Here is a 17,249-nt window from a genome sequence, read left to right as displayed (position 1 = left end):
CAAAAAGTTGTACATTCTATCATCCCATGTATATGGCATTACAGGAAAAGCAAATTATAGGAATAGAAAAGTGATGAGTGGCTGCTAGGGATAGAAGATAGAGGAAGAGGTGAACTACCGAAGTTCCGTAAAAAGGAATTTGAGGGAAGGACAGAACTATTCTGTATCTTAATTATGGTGGCAGTTACACAACTATATGCATTTATCTTACCAAAAAAAGAAACTTATCTTAACACATAGACTTCTACACCAAAAAGAGTTCATTTTTTCTGTACGTAAATTTTACATGAATAAACAACAAAACAAATTCTCTGTACAAAAGGATATTACTTGCCTCTTCCCCCAAATAAAAAAGGGCTGTTGAAGTAGTCAAAAGAGTTGACCAAGATGGAGTGACATAGATCACTGGGATCAAGAGAGATGAAAATATTTGAGAGAACCAATAGGTAGGTAGGATTCACTGACTGAATATAAAAGCAGAGGACAAGACACCACAGTCTACTCGAGGATTATAAACCCAAAACACTCATGGTCTTTCATAACAATGGGCACAAGCAATCTAAAACCAACTCTGGTTTAGGCAAGCAACATAGTAAAGGGATGGGGTGAAAATAATGGAAATATTCTTAGCAACTCACAGAAGTGAGGGAAATGGTCACACCATATGACCCAACAATCTTACTCCTCAAAATTTATCCATGAGAAATAAAAACTTATGTTGACACACACACACAAATAAACAAAAAAAAAACTGTACATTAAAAAAAAAAAACTGAAGACTGGTATGTCAGATACCTCTCATGTTCCATGTGGAAATTTTTTTTACCATCACTGTGGCAGCCAGTCCCCACATGTTTCAACCAACCTAGTGCAGGTGCAACTGTACAGTGCCTAGCCTGGCCTCATCCAAATCCCACCTCCTGACCTGGGGACTCCACCATGAGGAGGCCCAGCAGGAACTTACTGCGCCCTCACAAACACACAATATAGAAGAGTTAACACCATGAGGACAACTTTAACCAATAGGAAATGGACGTCTATGGATAAATGCGTCCACCTAATAGCCTCAGACCAACATTTCAGAGGTCCACTTTATAAATCTCCTCAGACAAGTCCTTGGGATTAAGAACTAGTCACAGGTAGTAGTGGTCAACTTGTGAACTCATCCTTGTGTTGATTAGCTTTCCTCCTTTGTTTCACTCTCCTTGTCCCAAAACCTCTGAACTCATTCACCCTTAGGCTCTCCTTCCTGGGGAAGCCGGGCCAAGACCCCCAGGATTGGGAGAGATTCCAGGATAGCTCTGGAAGTTTCAACCAAAGAGATTTCTGGACCATCTCTTAAGGCTGATGGTGCCCAAAGACCCAGCTCTAATCAACCTCCAACCAGTTCCTAGGAGAGTCAGGATGGCCCAGCTTAGTTTACATGTACACCCTGGGATCTCATGCTTGACTCTTAATCACTTGGAGTAGGGAAGGGGCAGTTTTCCAAAGAGACCAGGAGGTAGGAAACAGGACATAAGTTGAAGAAATTCTATTTTCTAGTTCCATGTTGTTCTTGGTCATGGTAACTTATTTTCTTCTTCAAACAAAAGTGTGCATTGTAGCATACTAGCCCTTCTGTGCCTGAAGTGTAAATTTCTTTTCTCTAAGGAACCAATGCTTACCAGACCCTGCCTGGAACCTTAAAATAGGAATCATAAACATGATTATGGGATTTTCTGGTAGACTTTTCTGATAGGTCAAAATTGATATTTTTATTTTAGAAAGATCATACTATTAAAATTGTTAAAACAACCAGCTTCATTTTTTTTCCCTCACTCTTGTTTTGTCTCTCTCTGTAGGTTAATATCCAACACAGGTATTAAGCATTTGCCAGCTGTTCACAAGATTCAATCTTTCCAAAAGGTTCTACTGTAAGTTATTTTTTTGAGTGGTTACCAACTCTTTACTCAGTAACTGTCTTTCCCAACAACCTCTGATCCTCTGATATGCATTGTGCAGTCCCTGTCCTGCAAATGTGTTGCTCTGGGTAGCAGGTAAGCAGATGTAGGACAGTAAGCAGCAAGCATCCTTAGTCTTACCTGCAGGCCGGCTAATCTCAGTATGGAGAAAGTCAACAGTCTCCTCAATAAGAGTGTGTAGTTCAATGGAGCCAGCTCTTGGCAAATCAGAAAATCTCTACTTTAGTCATTATTTGATGCTTTATATAGCCATCCCTCTACAACCCACATATCTTCTACCATCCTCTCCTCTTTCTTCCTGAACTTTGATGCTTCCTGAGACGTAAAGAAAATATATGACAAACGAAGTCACACTAAAATGTTGTGATATAATGTGTTTGTCTTTTTCCAAGGTATCTGTATTTTGAAAAAGGAGGAGGGCAATGTGAAACAGCAAGTTTGTTTTCTATAGTGAACTTGTAAGAATCTGGACAGAACCCAAAAAAAGGGGGTGGGGGGAGTGGGGATGGGTTTAAGGAGTTAGAGAGAAAGGAAGGAGAGAAAAAGAAAAACAGAGGCTTCTTCCCTAAATTTCTTGAATTGTTCTGATCAGTTAGGTGTCAGGTCGTACCTGACAGGGAAACCTGACGGGAAGATGAGGAATATCAACAGAAAAATAAGACTTTCTCCATTCTCTTTCAGAAAGAAAAAAAAATCGATGATAAAATTGTTTTAGGACCCAAGGAAGGAAGGAAAAACTAGTTTTAAGAAGGGATAGGAGTAAGATGAAGGCCCAACTAAGGAGGGTAGAGATATTTGGCCTGGAGTAAAATGTTGACTCAAGTGTCTTTGTCATATTAAACAGCAATTATACAGGCAAGAATAATAAAAATGTTAGAGAGAACCCTAACACTGTGAGATTAGCTAAAAAAAACCTACAAAGACAACACACACTGCGCGTCTGCAATTCCGTTGTTAAGAAAAACTGATGTCCTAGAGATAAATTAGAGGCCATTGTTTCCAAAACGTTGAGCTCATCAGCTTTCAGAATAATCATTGTATTAAAACATTGCCTCAGCCAAGAACCACATCGGGCCAAATAAACTAAATGTGGGAAAGCTAAATGGTGAGGCTGACATAAGTATCTAATTTGTCTGTACTTTCTTCTAGAGACATTCAAGATAACATAAATATCCATGCAATTGAAAGAAATTCTTTCATGGGGCTGAGTTTTGAAAGTGTGATTCTGTAAGTAAGGAAAAAAATCCAACCTCATAACATTTGAGCTTTCATTTGATGATCTCTTTCTCATAATTGAATGCTCCTTTTTTGTTTGGATAACTTTGGTTTTTTCGCCATTTAAGTCACCCTCTGGTTCTGTTTTTCTCTCATTTCCCATCTTTACATTTCAGAATCACAACATGGAGTCATGTTAATAATTTATGATTCTCTGGTGCGATTCAAGTATTTAAAATTGCTCTTTGAATGATGGTCTCCTGTGATGCAACATCTGTTCCAAAGACAGAATAACTCATGCATCAATAAAGCTAGTTATTGCCTGGCAAGGCTTCTGTTGCCCATAGAAAAAAACTAAGAAGGAGGCTGAATCAGGAAGTCATGGCTATTCTCATAACCATTCCTACCAGCTCCTGTTCCAGCCCAAGGTGAGCATAAGATGACTTCTCATTTTCTCAAAACAACCACTTTTTAATACACTCAAGTTACTCACTCTGACTTTTCACATATACTCTATGTCATAAATAAACTACCTTCTAATCTTTTGTGCCTGGCGCCAACAAGGCAGTTGACTTACTCAACAGGATGGCCAGGAAATAAAAGCTACCCAAGTGTTTGCCAGATCTATGGAAGTCAGAGATGCAGAATAACATCTGAGGGCTCGTAATTGCAAGTACATCTATAAGGAAAGCATTTCATCTAAAGTATTGTGTTTTAAATATACATATAGCGGGGGTGCACCAGTGGTTCAGTGGTAGAATGCTTACCTTCCACGCGGGAGACGCGGGTTGAATTCCCAGACCGTGACCACACCACCACCCCCTCAAAAATAAATATACATACCAGGTTGTGTTTCTAAAAATATAACAGTATATCCAAAAGGTAAATTCCAGCCTAGAAATAATTTTAGCCCTTTTCAAAGCTATATGACTCAGAAGTCCAGCTGTTTAAAAAAAGAGAGCTATGAAGGGGCAAATAGTAGACATGGATGAGAAACACTTTGATGCGTTAAGGAATTTTGTGTAAAATTGATTCATTAGAACAACAAAAGCTTTGAAAACAGACTAGCAGATGAATTAGATATTTGAAGGCAAAAATAAAAAAAATAAAAGCAAAGGCATGTATTGAGAGCACAAAGTATTAGGACAAAGATTACAGGTAATACCTATTCCTTTTACACAATAAACTCACGCTCCGTGCAATATGTGTAGGAGGCATGTGTTGCAATGAGGTGATGGGCTATGGGAAGGATGAAAGGAAGGGAAAGCAGAACTAATAAGCTAATAAAATTCAAGCTGAATGAAATGTGTGCAAAATAAAAGAGTAAGCAATTATTCTAAGAGTAAAAGAATTCACTTTGACTGGTGTACAATGTGAGGGTTGAAGGAAGGCTGAGAAAGGGGGGCTGTATTTAAGATGAGCTTTAAAAGATGAGTGGGGTTTAACTGGAGAATTGGCAAATGGCAAGCAGAGGGAATAAAATAAAGTCATGAAGGCATAAAACATAAACACTGGTGGTTTGGAGGCAATAGTGTATGTCTGAGTAGCACCAGTCCCCTGGGTTGTAAACAAAGGCAACAGTAAAAGAATTCCTGGACTACATCATGGAGGGAGACAGTCAGTGACAAATGTGATCAGTTGTACCTGGTTATTTGTGTCTTTAAATCTTGATCTAAATGTACATGTCATTTTTAAACATATTGATTTTAAAATAATGTTGTAATGTGACAAATTTATTAATAATAAAATATTCATTTTTATGGGAAATATGTAATTAGGAGGAAGTGTACTACTATCATTTGCACAGCTTTGCATATTGACACATCCTTTTTGGCCAGACCATAAGACTTAGGCAAGGCATCCTGATCTACCGAGCTCAATTCTCCCCAGCTGGAGGTAAAGTCCCGGAGGAAATAAGAACTGCCTGAGGAAATAAGAACTGCCCAAGGTAGCTTTGCAAACCCAAACCTACAAAAGAACTCTGCAAACTCCATCCACTTCTCACTGATTTCTGCTCATGGACTGTGTGATTCTCCAGAATTTAGGAAAATACTTTCCAGGAGAGGATAGTTTTCTTTTAAGAATCAACACTTCTCAGACATGTCACTAAAAGGTAGACTCACATTTATGAAAACATGATCCATTTTCCTTACCTCTGTTTGTCCTTAATCCGATAGATAATAGAACCAGAAGATTTATACTCACCATAGCTTAAGTCTCCAACTGCTCTTTGTTTGGGTGTTACATCTGCCTCAGGATTTTTTCAAAATCCTGAGGCCATGTTCTCAAAATAAATTAACTAATCAAGTGATTCTTTAAAACAGCCCCAAAATAAAGGATTATGAGTCACTTGGCTATTGACTCAGAGGGAAATAAGCACTAAAAGCCCATCCTGTAGAGGTGTCTGAGCCCTTCTCCAGTCCACCCTGTCCCTAAAGGTAGAGCATCCAGGAAAGCACTAGCTAAGGCCAGCCAGCAGAAACACCTAATTTTGAAGAAATGGCACATGTGTGACAACTCCTAGCACCCTCTACCCCACCTCCATCCCCACAAGAGGGGCTCACTTCATATGTGTCCCCTCCTATCCTCAGCCTGCTCCCATCTCACTGCCTGCCCCTCCGAGATTTTTAATCAACCAGGTCCTCCCAACATCTTCACTCTAGGTTGAGGGCAGGTTCCTGAACCTCTACTTAGTGAACACATTGGTTTTGTCCCAAGGGATTCAAAATTACTAAGAAGAATCCTTGCTCCTCTTGTTCCTTAGCTGAAGCTTTGATAGCAGTTTGAGCACATTGGCTAACATAAACCTGGAACAGGAGTACTGCAAATAATTTGGGTTTTGTGTGATGAGACTTTTTTAACATTAAAAAAATTCTACCCCGTTCCCCACATAAGATCAGTTGACTGAGAAAATTCGTAAACCTAAAAGAAGCCTGTTTTCGTTTGCTAAAGTTGCCAGAACGCAACACACCAGAGATGGATCAGCTTTTACTAAGGGGATTTATTTGCTTAAAAATTTATAGTTCTTCAGAGGAAAGGCAGCTAGCTCTCATCTGAGTTTCTCTGTCACATGGGAAGGTACATGGCAACGTCTGCTTGCCTTCTCTCCTGGCTTCTGGGTTCCAACGGCTTTCCCAGGGGTGATTCTGTTCTGCATTTCCAAACTGGGCTGAGCCACAAGTGCTAAGATGAAATATGCTGAGCTGCTGAGCTCTCTTCTGACATCTCTCTTTTAAACCTCCAGCTAATTAAATTAAAGCTCAGTCATTGTGGAAGGCACTCTCCTTAGCCCACCGCAAACATAATCAGCCATGGATGAATTTCACAACTGATGATTTAAGTCCACAGAAACAGAACAATGGGGCATCCTCACCTGGCCAAGTTGACGCCTGAACCCAACTATCAAAAAGATCAATCTGATTATAATAACTCTTTTAAATTACTCAGTATTTTATTTAATCATAGAGACATCTATATGCACCATATACATGTGCAGGAAATATCTTTTTTACAGAAGAATAGACGGTGCCCATATGCATTTGCACACCCCTTGGGTTAAGGGTCAGCCCATGGGACCAAATCTAGCCATAAGCTAAGAATGGTTTCTACAAATGAACATCTGCAAAACAATCTGATGGTAGGAAACACTAACTTTAAACATAAATTAAGCAAAATGTTATTGTCCCCCAAACAGAATACCATTCTTCTTAGTGATAGACCTGCATTACAAAAAATAAACTGTACTCCAATTATAATTACATTTTGAATTTTAAAATTATGGAAGCATGTTTATCTCTTGTTATATAAAGTTCCTATATCATGTCCTCAATTTCGTCTCTTGGCCCACAAAAACCTAAAAGATGTTCTATCTGGTCATCTACAGAAAAAGTTTATAGCCCCTTGTGTTCGATCCAAAACCTCTAGGGTTAAATTTGACTGCTCTCTGACTCTCACTACCCTGGACAGGCCAACAAATAAGCCAGACGATCAGATGTGCCTATTAGGAGAGACTTTCTTGTACATAGGTGGGGGCAGGATGGGGAGGGGACCTAGCCGCTTCTTGGCTGTCAGAACACCCTAATTGTTTCTTAATGTTTTAAAAGATATACCTTGCTCCTCTCTGGATTTTTTTTAGCTAAAACAAGTTTTCTGGAGGAGGAAAAAAGTGCAGTCTCTCTCCCATGATTTTAAACTTTTCGAAGTTTATCCACTGCAGCCCACGAAATAATCAAAAGTCCTGAAGACACAGGATCTTCCCTGGGTCAGGTTTTTGAACAGAGTTATTTGTAAATTCACTGAACCTGACAGTCAAAAAGACCTTACTGCAAAACAGGAGCCGGCAATCAGAGGCTGTTGGGACTAAACTCTCCCAACCTTGGATTTTTTATTTTGTTTGCAGATGCACCCAGGAGTAGAGCAATGGGGAGTTGTCAGCCCAAGTGTCCTTGGGCTCCCCTGTCCAAACAAACCTGCATACTGACCTTCTTAACACAATCAGGGTGACTGTTCTATCCCCACTCCAGCGTCTCCTCCCATGTCCACTCACACCACCTCGTTCTGCCACAGCCCACATGCCTTGTAATTGACTTCTTTTCCTTTCTGCCCTAACCCAGAGCCTCTACAAATCTCTAATAACCAGGTCCCTATGGGTCATAGGAGATGTTCAGGTTGTCTGACAGCTTAATTAGATCACTTTTTGATGACAGCTAGGCCTGCTGCTATGGGTGAGCAAGGGTGAAAGGCTCAAAGCATTAGAGACAAATGACAGCGTTCTTATGCTGCCTTATAAGCACTTGTTCGATAATTCTATGACTTCTGTCCTTTAGGATGGGGAAAGATCTTGGTTTGCCTCCTCCATGGTGTCTTTTCTGCACATGGATGATATATGCCAAGACCCTAGAGGATCCAAGCTGCTGTGCCTCTTGTGCCCTTTTTTTTTTTTCCTTAATGGGCAGGCACCGGAAATCAAACCCGGGTCTTGGACATGGCAGGCGAGAACTCTGCCTGCTGAGTCATCATGGCCTGCCCTCTGTGCCTTTTTAAATATTAAATTTCATTTATTTTTTTCAATATGAAATACATGTACATAATGCAAACTTTAAAAGTTACAAAACGTTATACAGTGATAAATCAGTCTCCCTTCCACCCAGCCTTAAGGTTAGGTATTTTACTTACGCCACTACACCATGCTAGATGATCTTGCCTCAGTGCTTCTAATTATGAAACCCCTGTATTGTTTCCATCTGATATTATTGCCTTTTTAATGGGCCCTTTATTTCAGGTGGCTGAATAAGAATGGGATTCAAAAAATACACAACTGTGCATTCAATGGAACCCAACTAGATGAGCTGTAAGTAGCCTTGACTATTCTTCCAAGCCATTTAGAAGGAAATGGCTCTTGTAACAGTAATATTTATGTAACTTTATGTTTCTTCCTTTCCTCATCTCTGTCCCTAGCAATCTAAGTGACAACAATAATTTGGAAGAACTGCCTAATGATATTTTCCAGGGAGCTTCTGGACCAATCATTCTGTGAGTAGCTCCCCCCATTTCTCTGTGTACAAGCTCTGTGTGTAAAGTCAACTCTGCAATTCAGAAAAGACTCTGGATTAGTCAGCCTTCTCCAGAAAAATAAGACTGACAGGACACATAAGTAAATATTTAGAGATTTATCATAGGAATTGGCTCACACTACCATGGAGATGGGCAAGTACAAATTCCTAGGGCAAGACGCAAGTTGGAAACTCAATAAAGGCTTCAGGGAGCTCCCCAGGAGAAGCTGATTGTCTGGAGTAGAGAAAATGTCCTCTCTGACTGCTGAGATCATCAGTTCTCCCTTTAAAGCCTTCAACTGACTGGATGAGGAGATGCCTCTCGTTGATGAAAGCCACCTTCTTTGTGTATTGTAGATGTAATTAGCCATAGGCATAATTAACTGATTAATAATTTTAAATCCATAAAATACCCCAACAATAACAATCAGACCAGTTCTTGCTTGACCAAACAACTGGGCACTATAACCTAGCCAACCTGACACAGGAACTGAACCATCACAGCTACTAAGACAGCTGGTGATCAAGGTCATTTTTTTTTATTAGAGAAGTGATGAGTTGACAAAACAATTACATATAAAATACAGGATTCCCGTATACCACCCCATCACCAACACCTTGCATTGGTGTGGAACATTTGTTACTATTAATGATAGCACTTCTTAAATTAATTGTACTATTTTTTTAAACAGTAGTTACCTTTGTTACAGTTGATGAAGGAAAAGTTCTAAAATAGTTTTATCATCCACTACTTATATTAGGTGTTTTTTCCCATATGCCACCCTATTATCACCCTTTCATATTAGTATCATATATATCTTATAATTCACAAAAGAACATTCTAATAGTTGTACTAATAACTATAGTCCATCATCTACAATAGGATTCACTGTATTGTACAGTCCTATAGTTTATCTTTTAATATTTATTTTAGTAATATATATATCCTAAGGTTTCTTCTTTTAACTACATTCAACTTACAGTTCAGTGCTATTGACTATACTCACAATAAAGTGCTACCATCACCACCATCCATTTCCAAACCTTTACTATCAGCCTAAATAGAAATTCTGTACAAGTTAAGTGGCAACTCCCCATTCTTTAACACCAATCTATTTCCCGTTAACCTATATTCTATGAGTTCGTTTAATATAATTAGTTTATAATAGTGAAATCATGTAATATTTGTCCTTTTGTGTCTGGTTTATTTCATTCAGCATCATGTTCTCAGGTTTATTCATGCTGTCGCATACATCAGAACTTCATTCTTTTTTATAGCTGAATAATACTTCATCATATGTCAATACCACATTTTGTTTATCCATTCATCGATTGATGAACCCTTGGGTTGCTTCCATCTTTTGGCAATTTTAAGTAATGTTGTTATGTACCTCAGTGTGCAAATATCTGTTTGAGTACCTGCTTTCAGTTCTTCTGGGTATATATCTAGCAGCAGGATTGCTGTATCATATGATAATTCTACAGTTAGTTTCTTTAGAAACCACCAAACTATGCTCCACAGTGGTTGCACCATTTTGCATTCCCACCAGCAGTGAATGAGTTTCCTATTTCTCCACATTCTCTCCAACACTTGTAGTTTTTAATAGTAGCCATTCTGGTAACTGTGATCTGATAATCTCATTGAGGTTTTGATTTATGTTTCCTTAATAGCTAGTGATATTGAGCATATTTTAATGTGCTTTGTAGCCATTTGTATTGCTTCTATGGAGAAATGTCTATTCAAATCTTTCATCCATTTTTAAATTGGGTTGTTTTGTTTTTATCATTGAGTTGTAGGATTTCTTTATATATTCTGGATATTAAACCCCTATCAGATATGCAGTTTCCAAAGATTATCTCCTACCTCCAACAGTAGGTTGCCATTTCACTTTCCTCACAAAGTCCTTTGATGCACAAAAGCTTTTAATTTTGAGGAGTTCCCATTTATCTATAACTTCCTTCATTGCTTTTGCTTTGGGTATAAAGTCTAAGAAACCACTGCCTACCACAAGATCTTTAAGAAGCTTCCCTACATTTTCTTTTAGAAGTTTTACAGTCCTGGATTTTATACCGAGGCCCCTGATCCATTGAGTTAATTTTGTATATGGCGGAGAAAGTGTTCTCTTTCTTTCTTTTGCATATGGATACCCAGTTCTCACAGCACCATTTGTTGAAGAAAATATTCTTTCCCAGTTAGTGTATTTGGCAGCCTTGTCAAAAATCAATTGGCCATAGATGCAGTGGCCTATTTCTGAGCTCTCAATTTAATTCCATTGGTCAATATTTCATCTTTATACCATAACCATGCTGTTTTGACCAATGTAGCTTTTAAATATACTTTTAAGTCAAGAAGTATGAGAACTCCAAATTTATTCTTTTTCAAGTTGTTTTTGGTTATTCAGAACCCCTAGATTTCATAATTAGCTTTTCCATTTATGCAAATGAGGCTGTTGGAATTTTCGTTGGGCTTGTGTTAAATCTATGAATCAATTTAGGTAGAATTGACATCTCAATGATATTTACTTTCCTAATCTATGAACCTGAAATGTCCTTCCATTTATTTAGGTCTTCTTTTAGCAGTTTTCTGTGTACAAGTCTTTTACATCCTTGGTTAAATTCATTCCAAGATATTTGATTCTTTTATTTGCTATTGTAAATGGATTTTTTCTTGATTAGCTCCTTAGATTGTTCATTACTAGTGTATAGAAATGCTACTGATTTTTGCATGTTGATTTGTCCCAAAATTTTCCTAAATTTGTTTATTAGATCTGGTAGCTTTGTTGTCGTTTTTGGGGGGACTCTATAGGATCATGTCATCTGCAAATAGTGAAATTTTTACTTCCTCTTTTCCAAGGGCAAGGAGGCTCTCTTGAGCCAAGGGCAATTTCTGGTTGCACGTGCTTTTCAATTACCCTATATAGTAGTTCCCAAATGGAACCACCAAGTGGTTCCATCATGTGGTGGTCTTATAAAAACACAGATTGACGATCCCCAGAGTTTCTGATTCACCAAGTATAGAGTAGGGCCTGAGAATTTCCATCTCTAACAAATTCCCAGGTAAAATCAATGCTGCTGGTCCAGACAGGATTCTTTAAGATCACTGCCCTAGAACCAATGTTAAATTGGGAAACAGGCTCCTTTCTCCAAAATATACCCTCCACAAACTAATTGTGGTTAGTCATTTGTCCTGAAAGATATGTGCATGGGATTTGAAAGGGTTAAGAGAGGTCACCCAAACCAATGATGGTTCCTTTCATGAAGGCATAGTTTTGAGTTGAGTGAGAACAGGGCTACTGAAACCTGAGGGTATAAAGATGAGCTGTATCATTGCTGTGTGAGTTTGCAAGCTGCCGGAATGCAATATACCAGAACTGAAGTGGCTTTTAAAAAGGGGAATTTAATAAGTTACAAGTTTACAGTTCTAAGGCAATAAAATCGCCCAAATTAAGGTACCAACAAGAGGGTACCTTAATTCAAGGAAGGTCCATGGTTAGGAACACTTTTGTCAGCTGGGAGTCATGTGGCTAGTATCTGCCTCTCCAGGTTCTGCATATGCTTAATATCTCATGGCAATGTCTGCAGTTCCAAACATCAGTGTCTTTGTTCTCCACGTGTCTACATCTGTGTCAGTTCTGCTGTAAAGTTTTTGTTGGCTCTGAGGCTTCTGTCATTTCTCTAGACAATGTCGTTTCTCCAAAATGCTTCCTCTTTTAAAGGGTTTTGATAAACTATTCAAGACCCACCTGGAATGGGTGGAATAACACCTCCATCTAATCAAAAGTTAATGCACACAATTGGGTGTGCCACATCACCATGGAGATAATCTAATCATAAGATTGCAACCTCCATTATTGAATCAGGATTTAAAGAAATGGCTGATCCCACAAGATTGGTTCAGGATTAAAGCATGGCTTTTCTAGGATACATAATAATACTTTCAAAGCGGCACAATCGCAAAGAGAAATGAACATAGAGAAAAGCCAGGAGCACCCAGACAAGCTCCATCAAGTTTTAGAGGAGTGGCCCAGCCTCCTGATTTGTTCCTCATGAGTCCCAACCTTGAACATCAGCAGCCATCTGGGTTTTCACCTGATGTTCTGAACTCACGCAAGCCTTTTTTTTTTTTTTTTTAAGCAATCGAGCAATTGTTGTTTCCTTGGGAAACAGTTCCCTGTGGGGAAAATTTAATGCATTGCCTTTGCAAGTTGGAGACAGTACAATCATATTCTGATGCTTTATCAAATTGATTTGGCTATAGCTCAGATTCATTTGATAGTTCAGATTCAAACACTGAGTTATTTGTATAAGAATGATTCTCTTCCATTACCACTGTACCCACAGTCCTATAGATAGTAAATTGCCTTTTTATCCCGCCTGGGATCACGAAAGAGAGGTCTTCTAGCCATCTGTCAGTATAGTATACACCAGAAATGTGCTCTCACTTATGGAAATGATTGACCTGTAATAACATCTTTTCTGGGAAAAATAGAAATTGTTCAAATCAAATTTGTGGTCCTGGCTATAACACACTTTATTAAACAGGGCACAGAGCAGTGTTTAACTCCTGCATCTCCTGAGTTGGCGTTATATTGCCAACTGCTGTCTTCCTTTCTGCTTTTTGTCTCCAAGCCAAGAATCCTAACAATGTTGAAACAATTTAGGATTACTAAATCTCCACAGTTCCACCAGTGTCCCAGGGTGTTTCCTGTTGGTATTTTTAAGGATTTCAATTCTCAAACCCAGTCACTGCCAGAATAGAACATGCGGTAGAATATTAACCAATGTGATTGCTTAAAGGGAACAATTAAAAACACCAACTCCTAATTTCCCCTTACCCCTTGTCCAGTTCACCAGGTCCAGGAACAATGTCAGTAATAAAGTAAGCATTCTGGGTCATACAAATCATACATTTAATAACTGTTTAATATGTGTCTGAGTGCTACGCTAGGTATAGAGGATAGATATTTAAAAAAACAAGACAAAACAAAAAACAGTACCTGCCCTAAAGTATCTCACATTTTAATGAAAGGCAGATGCTAAAGCCCAGTACAATGAGGGCTGCATCAGAAATTTTCACAGGAGGTTATAATAAGACAGATCACATGCCCAATAAATCCTTGTCATCCTGTGATACAGTGACTTTTAACAGGTGATGTGACACTGTGAAGGAGAGGGAAGTTCTTATCATCCTATGCCTCAATTACTGGAATCGCCACATCATCCCCTTCCTACCTTTGAGACTTTCTCCTGCCAACTCCTTTAACAAATATTTATTGAACACCTACTCTATGCCTGGCACCCTTTTAAAGTCTAAAATTGAGCTTTCAACAAGTATTCTTTTGCTCATATAAATTCTAAACTCTTCTGCTTGGCTTTCAAGGCTCAGAGATCTGATCCCATGCTTTGATTCTCTTTATTCCTCAAAATGTTGATCAGAATAACCTACCTGAATACCCTCACTGTGACATGCTTTATGTTTTTGGCTTCTCTCCATGCCCACCTTTAGTCGATCATCTCAATAACCTGCTTCTATGAAGATGTGAGTAATTATTAATGTCTTATTTGTTACTCCTCGAGGGATATTTGTATCCTAACAGTGGAGATTGCTTTTACAAAGGAATTAAAATCTATCATTGGAAGTTCAAGCCATGTGGGAGGCTCAAAGCCAGGAAACAGAGGATATGTGCTTGTGGGTGTCTATGTATATATTTGGTAGAGGGGATGTGACCATGTTTTAGGGGAACAAAGAGGAAAAGTGGGAATCACTCTGAACAGTTATCTCACCTTTGTCCATGGTGATATAAATTTCTATAGATTTTTTTTAATCCATGGAGATACTGGAGAAACATTATTTTTCTGCCATTCCAATATCTGGAAGTCTTGACAGGTTCCATGTTTGATCATTCCAGTATATATCAAGGAAGATTTAAGAAATTCTATAAAGACTTCTGTTGCCATGTCTATTACCTAGGAACCTCTTGCACTAAAGATTTTTGCTTTAGTATAAGCAAAAGTTCTGCATGAACTCTAAGTGACTTTACACATCTCTCTTATCAACAGCTCCCTCTTTTCAACATCTACCAGTATAAGATCTGGATTCCAACACACTGACAAGATGCCTTAGACCAACAGTAGCAAAGCCACCCACTGCAAATGGCAGCAGCACCTGGATTTTGTATCTGTGATAAGGAGGAATCTGAAAATAAAAGCTAGTTCCAGATCTCTGGGCAGACAGAAAAGCACCAAAAATTCCCATGCTGACTTCCCAATATAATGCCTAGGCATTGGATTGCATTCAAATCCACTGATCAACAAGTTACTCTGTTTATTCCCCAACACATGTCTATCTTCTAAACTTTGCAGAAGGTTACTCCCTTCCTTGGTGCCTTTGATATTCTTGGTCACATGTAATTGCCATATGCAGAAACACCATTTTGCTAAGCTACTCTAAATCCAGATTTTCTCTCAGTCTGCCTTATGTCTCACTCCCTTTAGACTCAGCTGTCCTGTAAGACTTCCTTCAACCTCTCATTTTTATTACTATCCTAAGGCATTTCGGATATCTATGTCAGCTATCCATGGAATATATTTCATGAGCCCAGCCTTGTGTCAGATACAACACAGCACACAAAAGCATCTTAATCCCTGCTTTTAGGGTAACCGAAATCTGGTTGAGAAGACAAAATGATTATACCATGAAAAGTCAAAGGGTATGGAACAACAGAAGAGATAACACAAGGTGCAAGATTCTTCATAATTGCTGGAGGTCAGAAGATGTCACAGTTGGCTGGGTGATCTATCTATTCCCTTTCCCAATCCCACTTCAATGTCATTCCCTAGCATACCTTCAAACAAAGTAGCAATTTTCTGGGTGCTTACAATGCAACAGGCACTGAGGATGCATGCAGTCCTCTGCCCTCCAGCATAGCTAAAATGCAAATATAAAGAGCTAGTAACAAAAGCAAAACATAGCAAGTGATGAAAGAGGCAGAAAGAATGCAGAATAGAGTGCTCTTATTGGCTTTCAAGGAAAAGTACCTCTACTACTGTTTAAAGTAATGGCATTATAAAGACCTCAGTGACAGTCTACTTTAATTCTCTATTGCTGGGTAACAGACTACCCCTAACAGTGGCTGAAACAACCATTTCATTTTCTTCAGAATTTTGTATTTCAGGAATTTGGGCAGTTTGTCTCTGATCCATGTGTTTAGAGACAGCGGGTCTGGGGGACCAAGTTTTCTCTTTACTCACATGTCTGCTGCCTCAGTGCTCCCTGACCAATCCCCCCCAACACACAAACACACATAAACATATACGCACATACATACATATACACACATACACACACATCTCACCATGTGACATATCATCTTCCAGGGCCTTTTCACGGCTTGGATTTTCCCAAACAAGGTGATAGCTGTCAGTGCTCTTAAACATTAGGTTGAGAATAGCCCAGCATCATGTCTCTATTAGCCAAAGTCATCAAGGTTCAGCCTAGAGCCAAGGAACGGACAATAGATTCTTGATGGGAAGTGTGTCAAAAAATTTGCAATCAATATACTTCCTGGAAGATGGCGGCTTAGTAAGACGCGCGGATCTTAGTTTCTTCTCCAGGACACCTACTAGGGGAGTAGAAACGATACAGAAAGCGCCCAAAGCCACAACAGAGATAAAAAAGGCAGCGTACCCCATCCTGGAACGGCTGGCTGGCTGAGAGAAGCAGCTCGGGTGAGATTGCCGAGGCGCGCGGGCCTTACCGGGCGGGGTGGCAAGCGGCCGGAGTTACTCCCTTCCCCCTTCCCGGGCCGGCTGGGAGAATTGGAGAGGCGGTCCCCTGAAACAAAGACGGCTGGCGCCCACACCACGCGCAGCCCCCAGACCAACTGAGAGAATTGGATCGGAAACCCCCAGGCCGCGGAGAACGGTGACGGGTGGGGGAGGCCCCTTCCAAACCCGTGACTCCCGGGGAACGTGCACTCTCTCGGGCGGGCCGCTGCCGCTGGCGCCCTCCCGCCACGCTTGTTGCCCAGGGCCGACTAGGAAATTCGGACGGGCTCTTTCCCTGGCTGCGGCGACCAGCAACCCTCCCTGCGTTCGGACCCCGGGCCGGCTCAAGCCGTTTCGGCTAGCGAACCCCCCGGACGGCGAGAGTTTTCCAAAGTTTAAGGTCCCACAGCACCTTTTACTGGTGGGACCCGCAGACAAACGTGTGCCACGAGCGCCACCTACTGGGCAGGATAAGAAAAACAGAACCCAGAGATTTCACAGAAAAATATTACAACCTTGCTGGGTCCAACACCAAGAAAAATCTGAATAAATGCCCAGACGCCAGCAGCAGAAGATAACTGTCCACGCTCAAAAGATTGAGAATATGGCCCAGTCAAAGGAACAAACCAATAGCTCAAATGAGACACAAGAGCTGAGACAACTAATCCTGAATATACGAACAGAAATGGAAAACCTCTTCAAAAATGAAATCGATAAATTGAGGGAGGACATGAAGAGGACATGCGCTGAACAT

At 39.9% G+C, this 17,249-nt stretch overlaps 1 protein-coding gene across 7 annotated transcripts in view; it reads left to right on the top strand.

The window, feature by feature from the left end:
- The window catches only part of FSHR (follicle stimulating hormone receptor), a 200,018-nt gene that overhangs the window by 165,307 nt on the left and 17,462 nt on the right, over window positions 1–17,249 (top strand). For 4 of the 7 annotated variants that reach the window (XM_077134185.1, XM_077134183.1, XM_077134178.1 and 1 more), the window contains 4 exons: window positions 1,842–1,913; window positions 3,111–3,188; window positions 8,458–8,526; window positions 8,634–8,708. In XM_077134185.1, coding sequence (XP_076990300.1) covers window positions 1,842–1,913; window positions 3,111–3,188; window positions 8,458–8,526; window positions 8,634–8,708 — 294 coding nt within the window. The remainder of the gene's footprint in view (window positions 1–1,841; window positions 1,914–3,110; window positions 3,189–8,457; window positions 8,527–8,633; window positions 8,709–17,249) is intronic. The other 3 variants (XM_077134179.1, XM_077134184.1, XM_077134182.1) reach the window with 2 other exon arrangements.

The sequence above is a fragment of the Tamandua tetradactyla genome, chromosome 17 (assembly GCF_023851605.1).
Source record: "Tamandua tetradactyla isolate mTamTet1 chromosome 17, mTamTet1.pri, whole genome shotgun sequence".
Lineage (NCBI taxonomy): Eukaryota > Metazoa > Chordata > Mammalia > Pilosa > Myrmecophagidae > Tamandua > Tamandua tetradactyla.
This window is presented reverse-complemented; position numbering and strand designations above follow the sequence as displayed.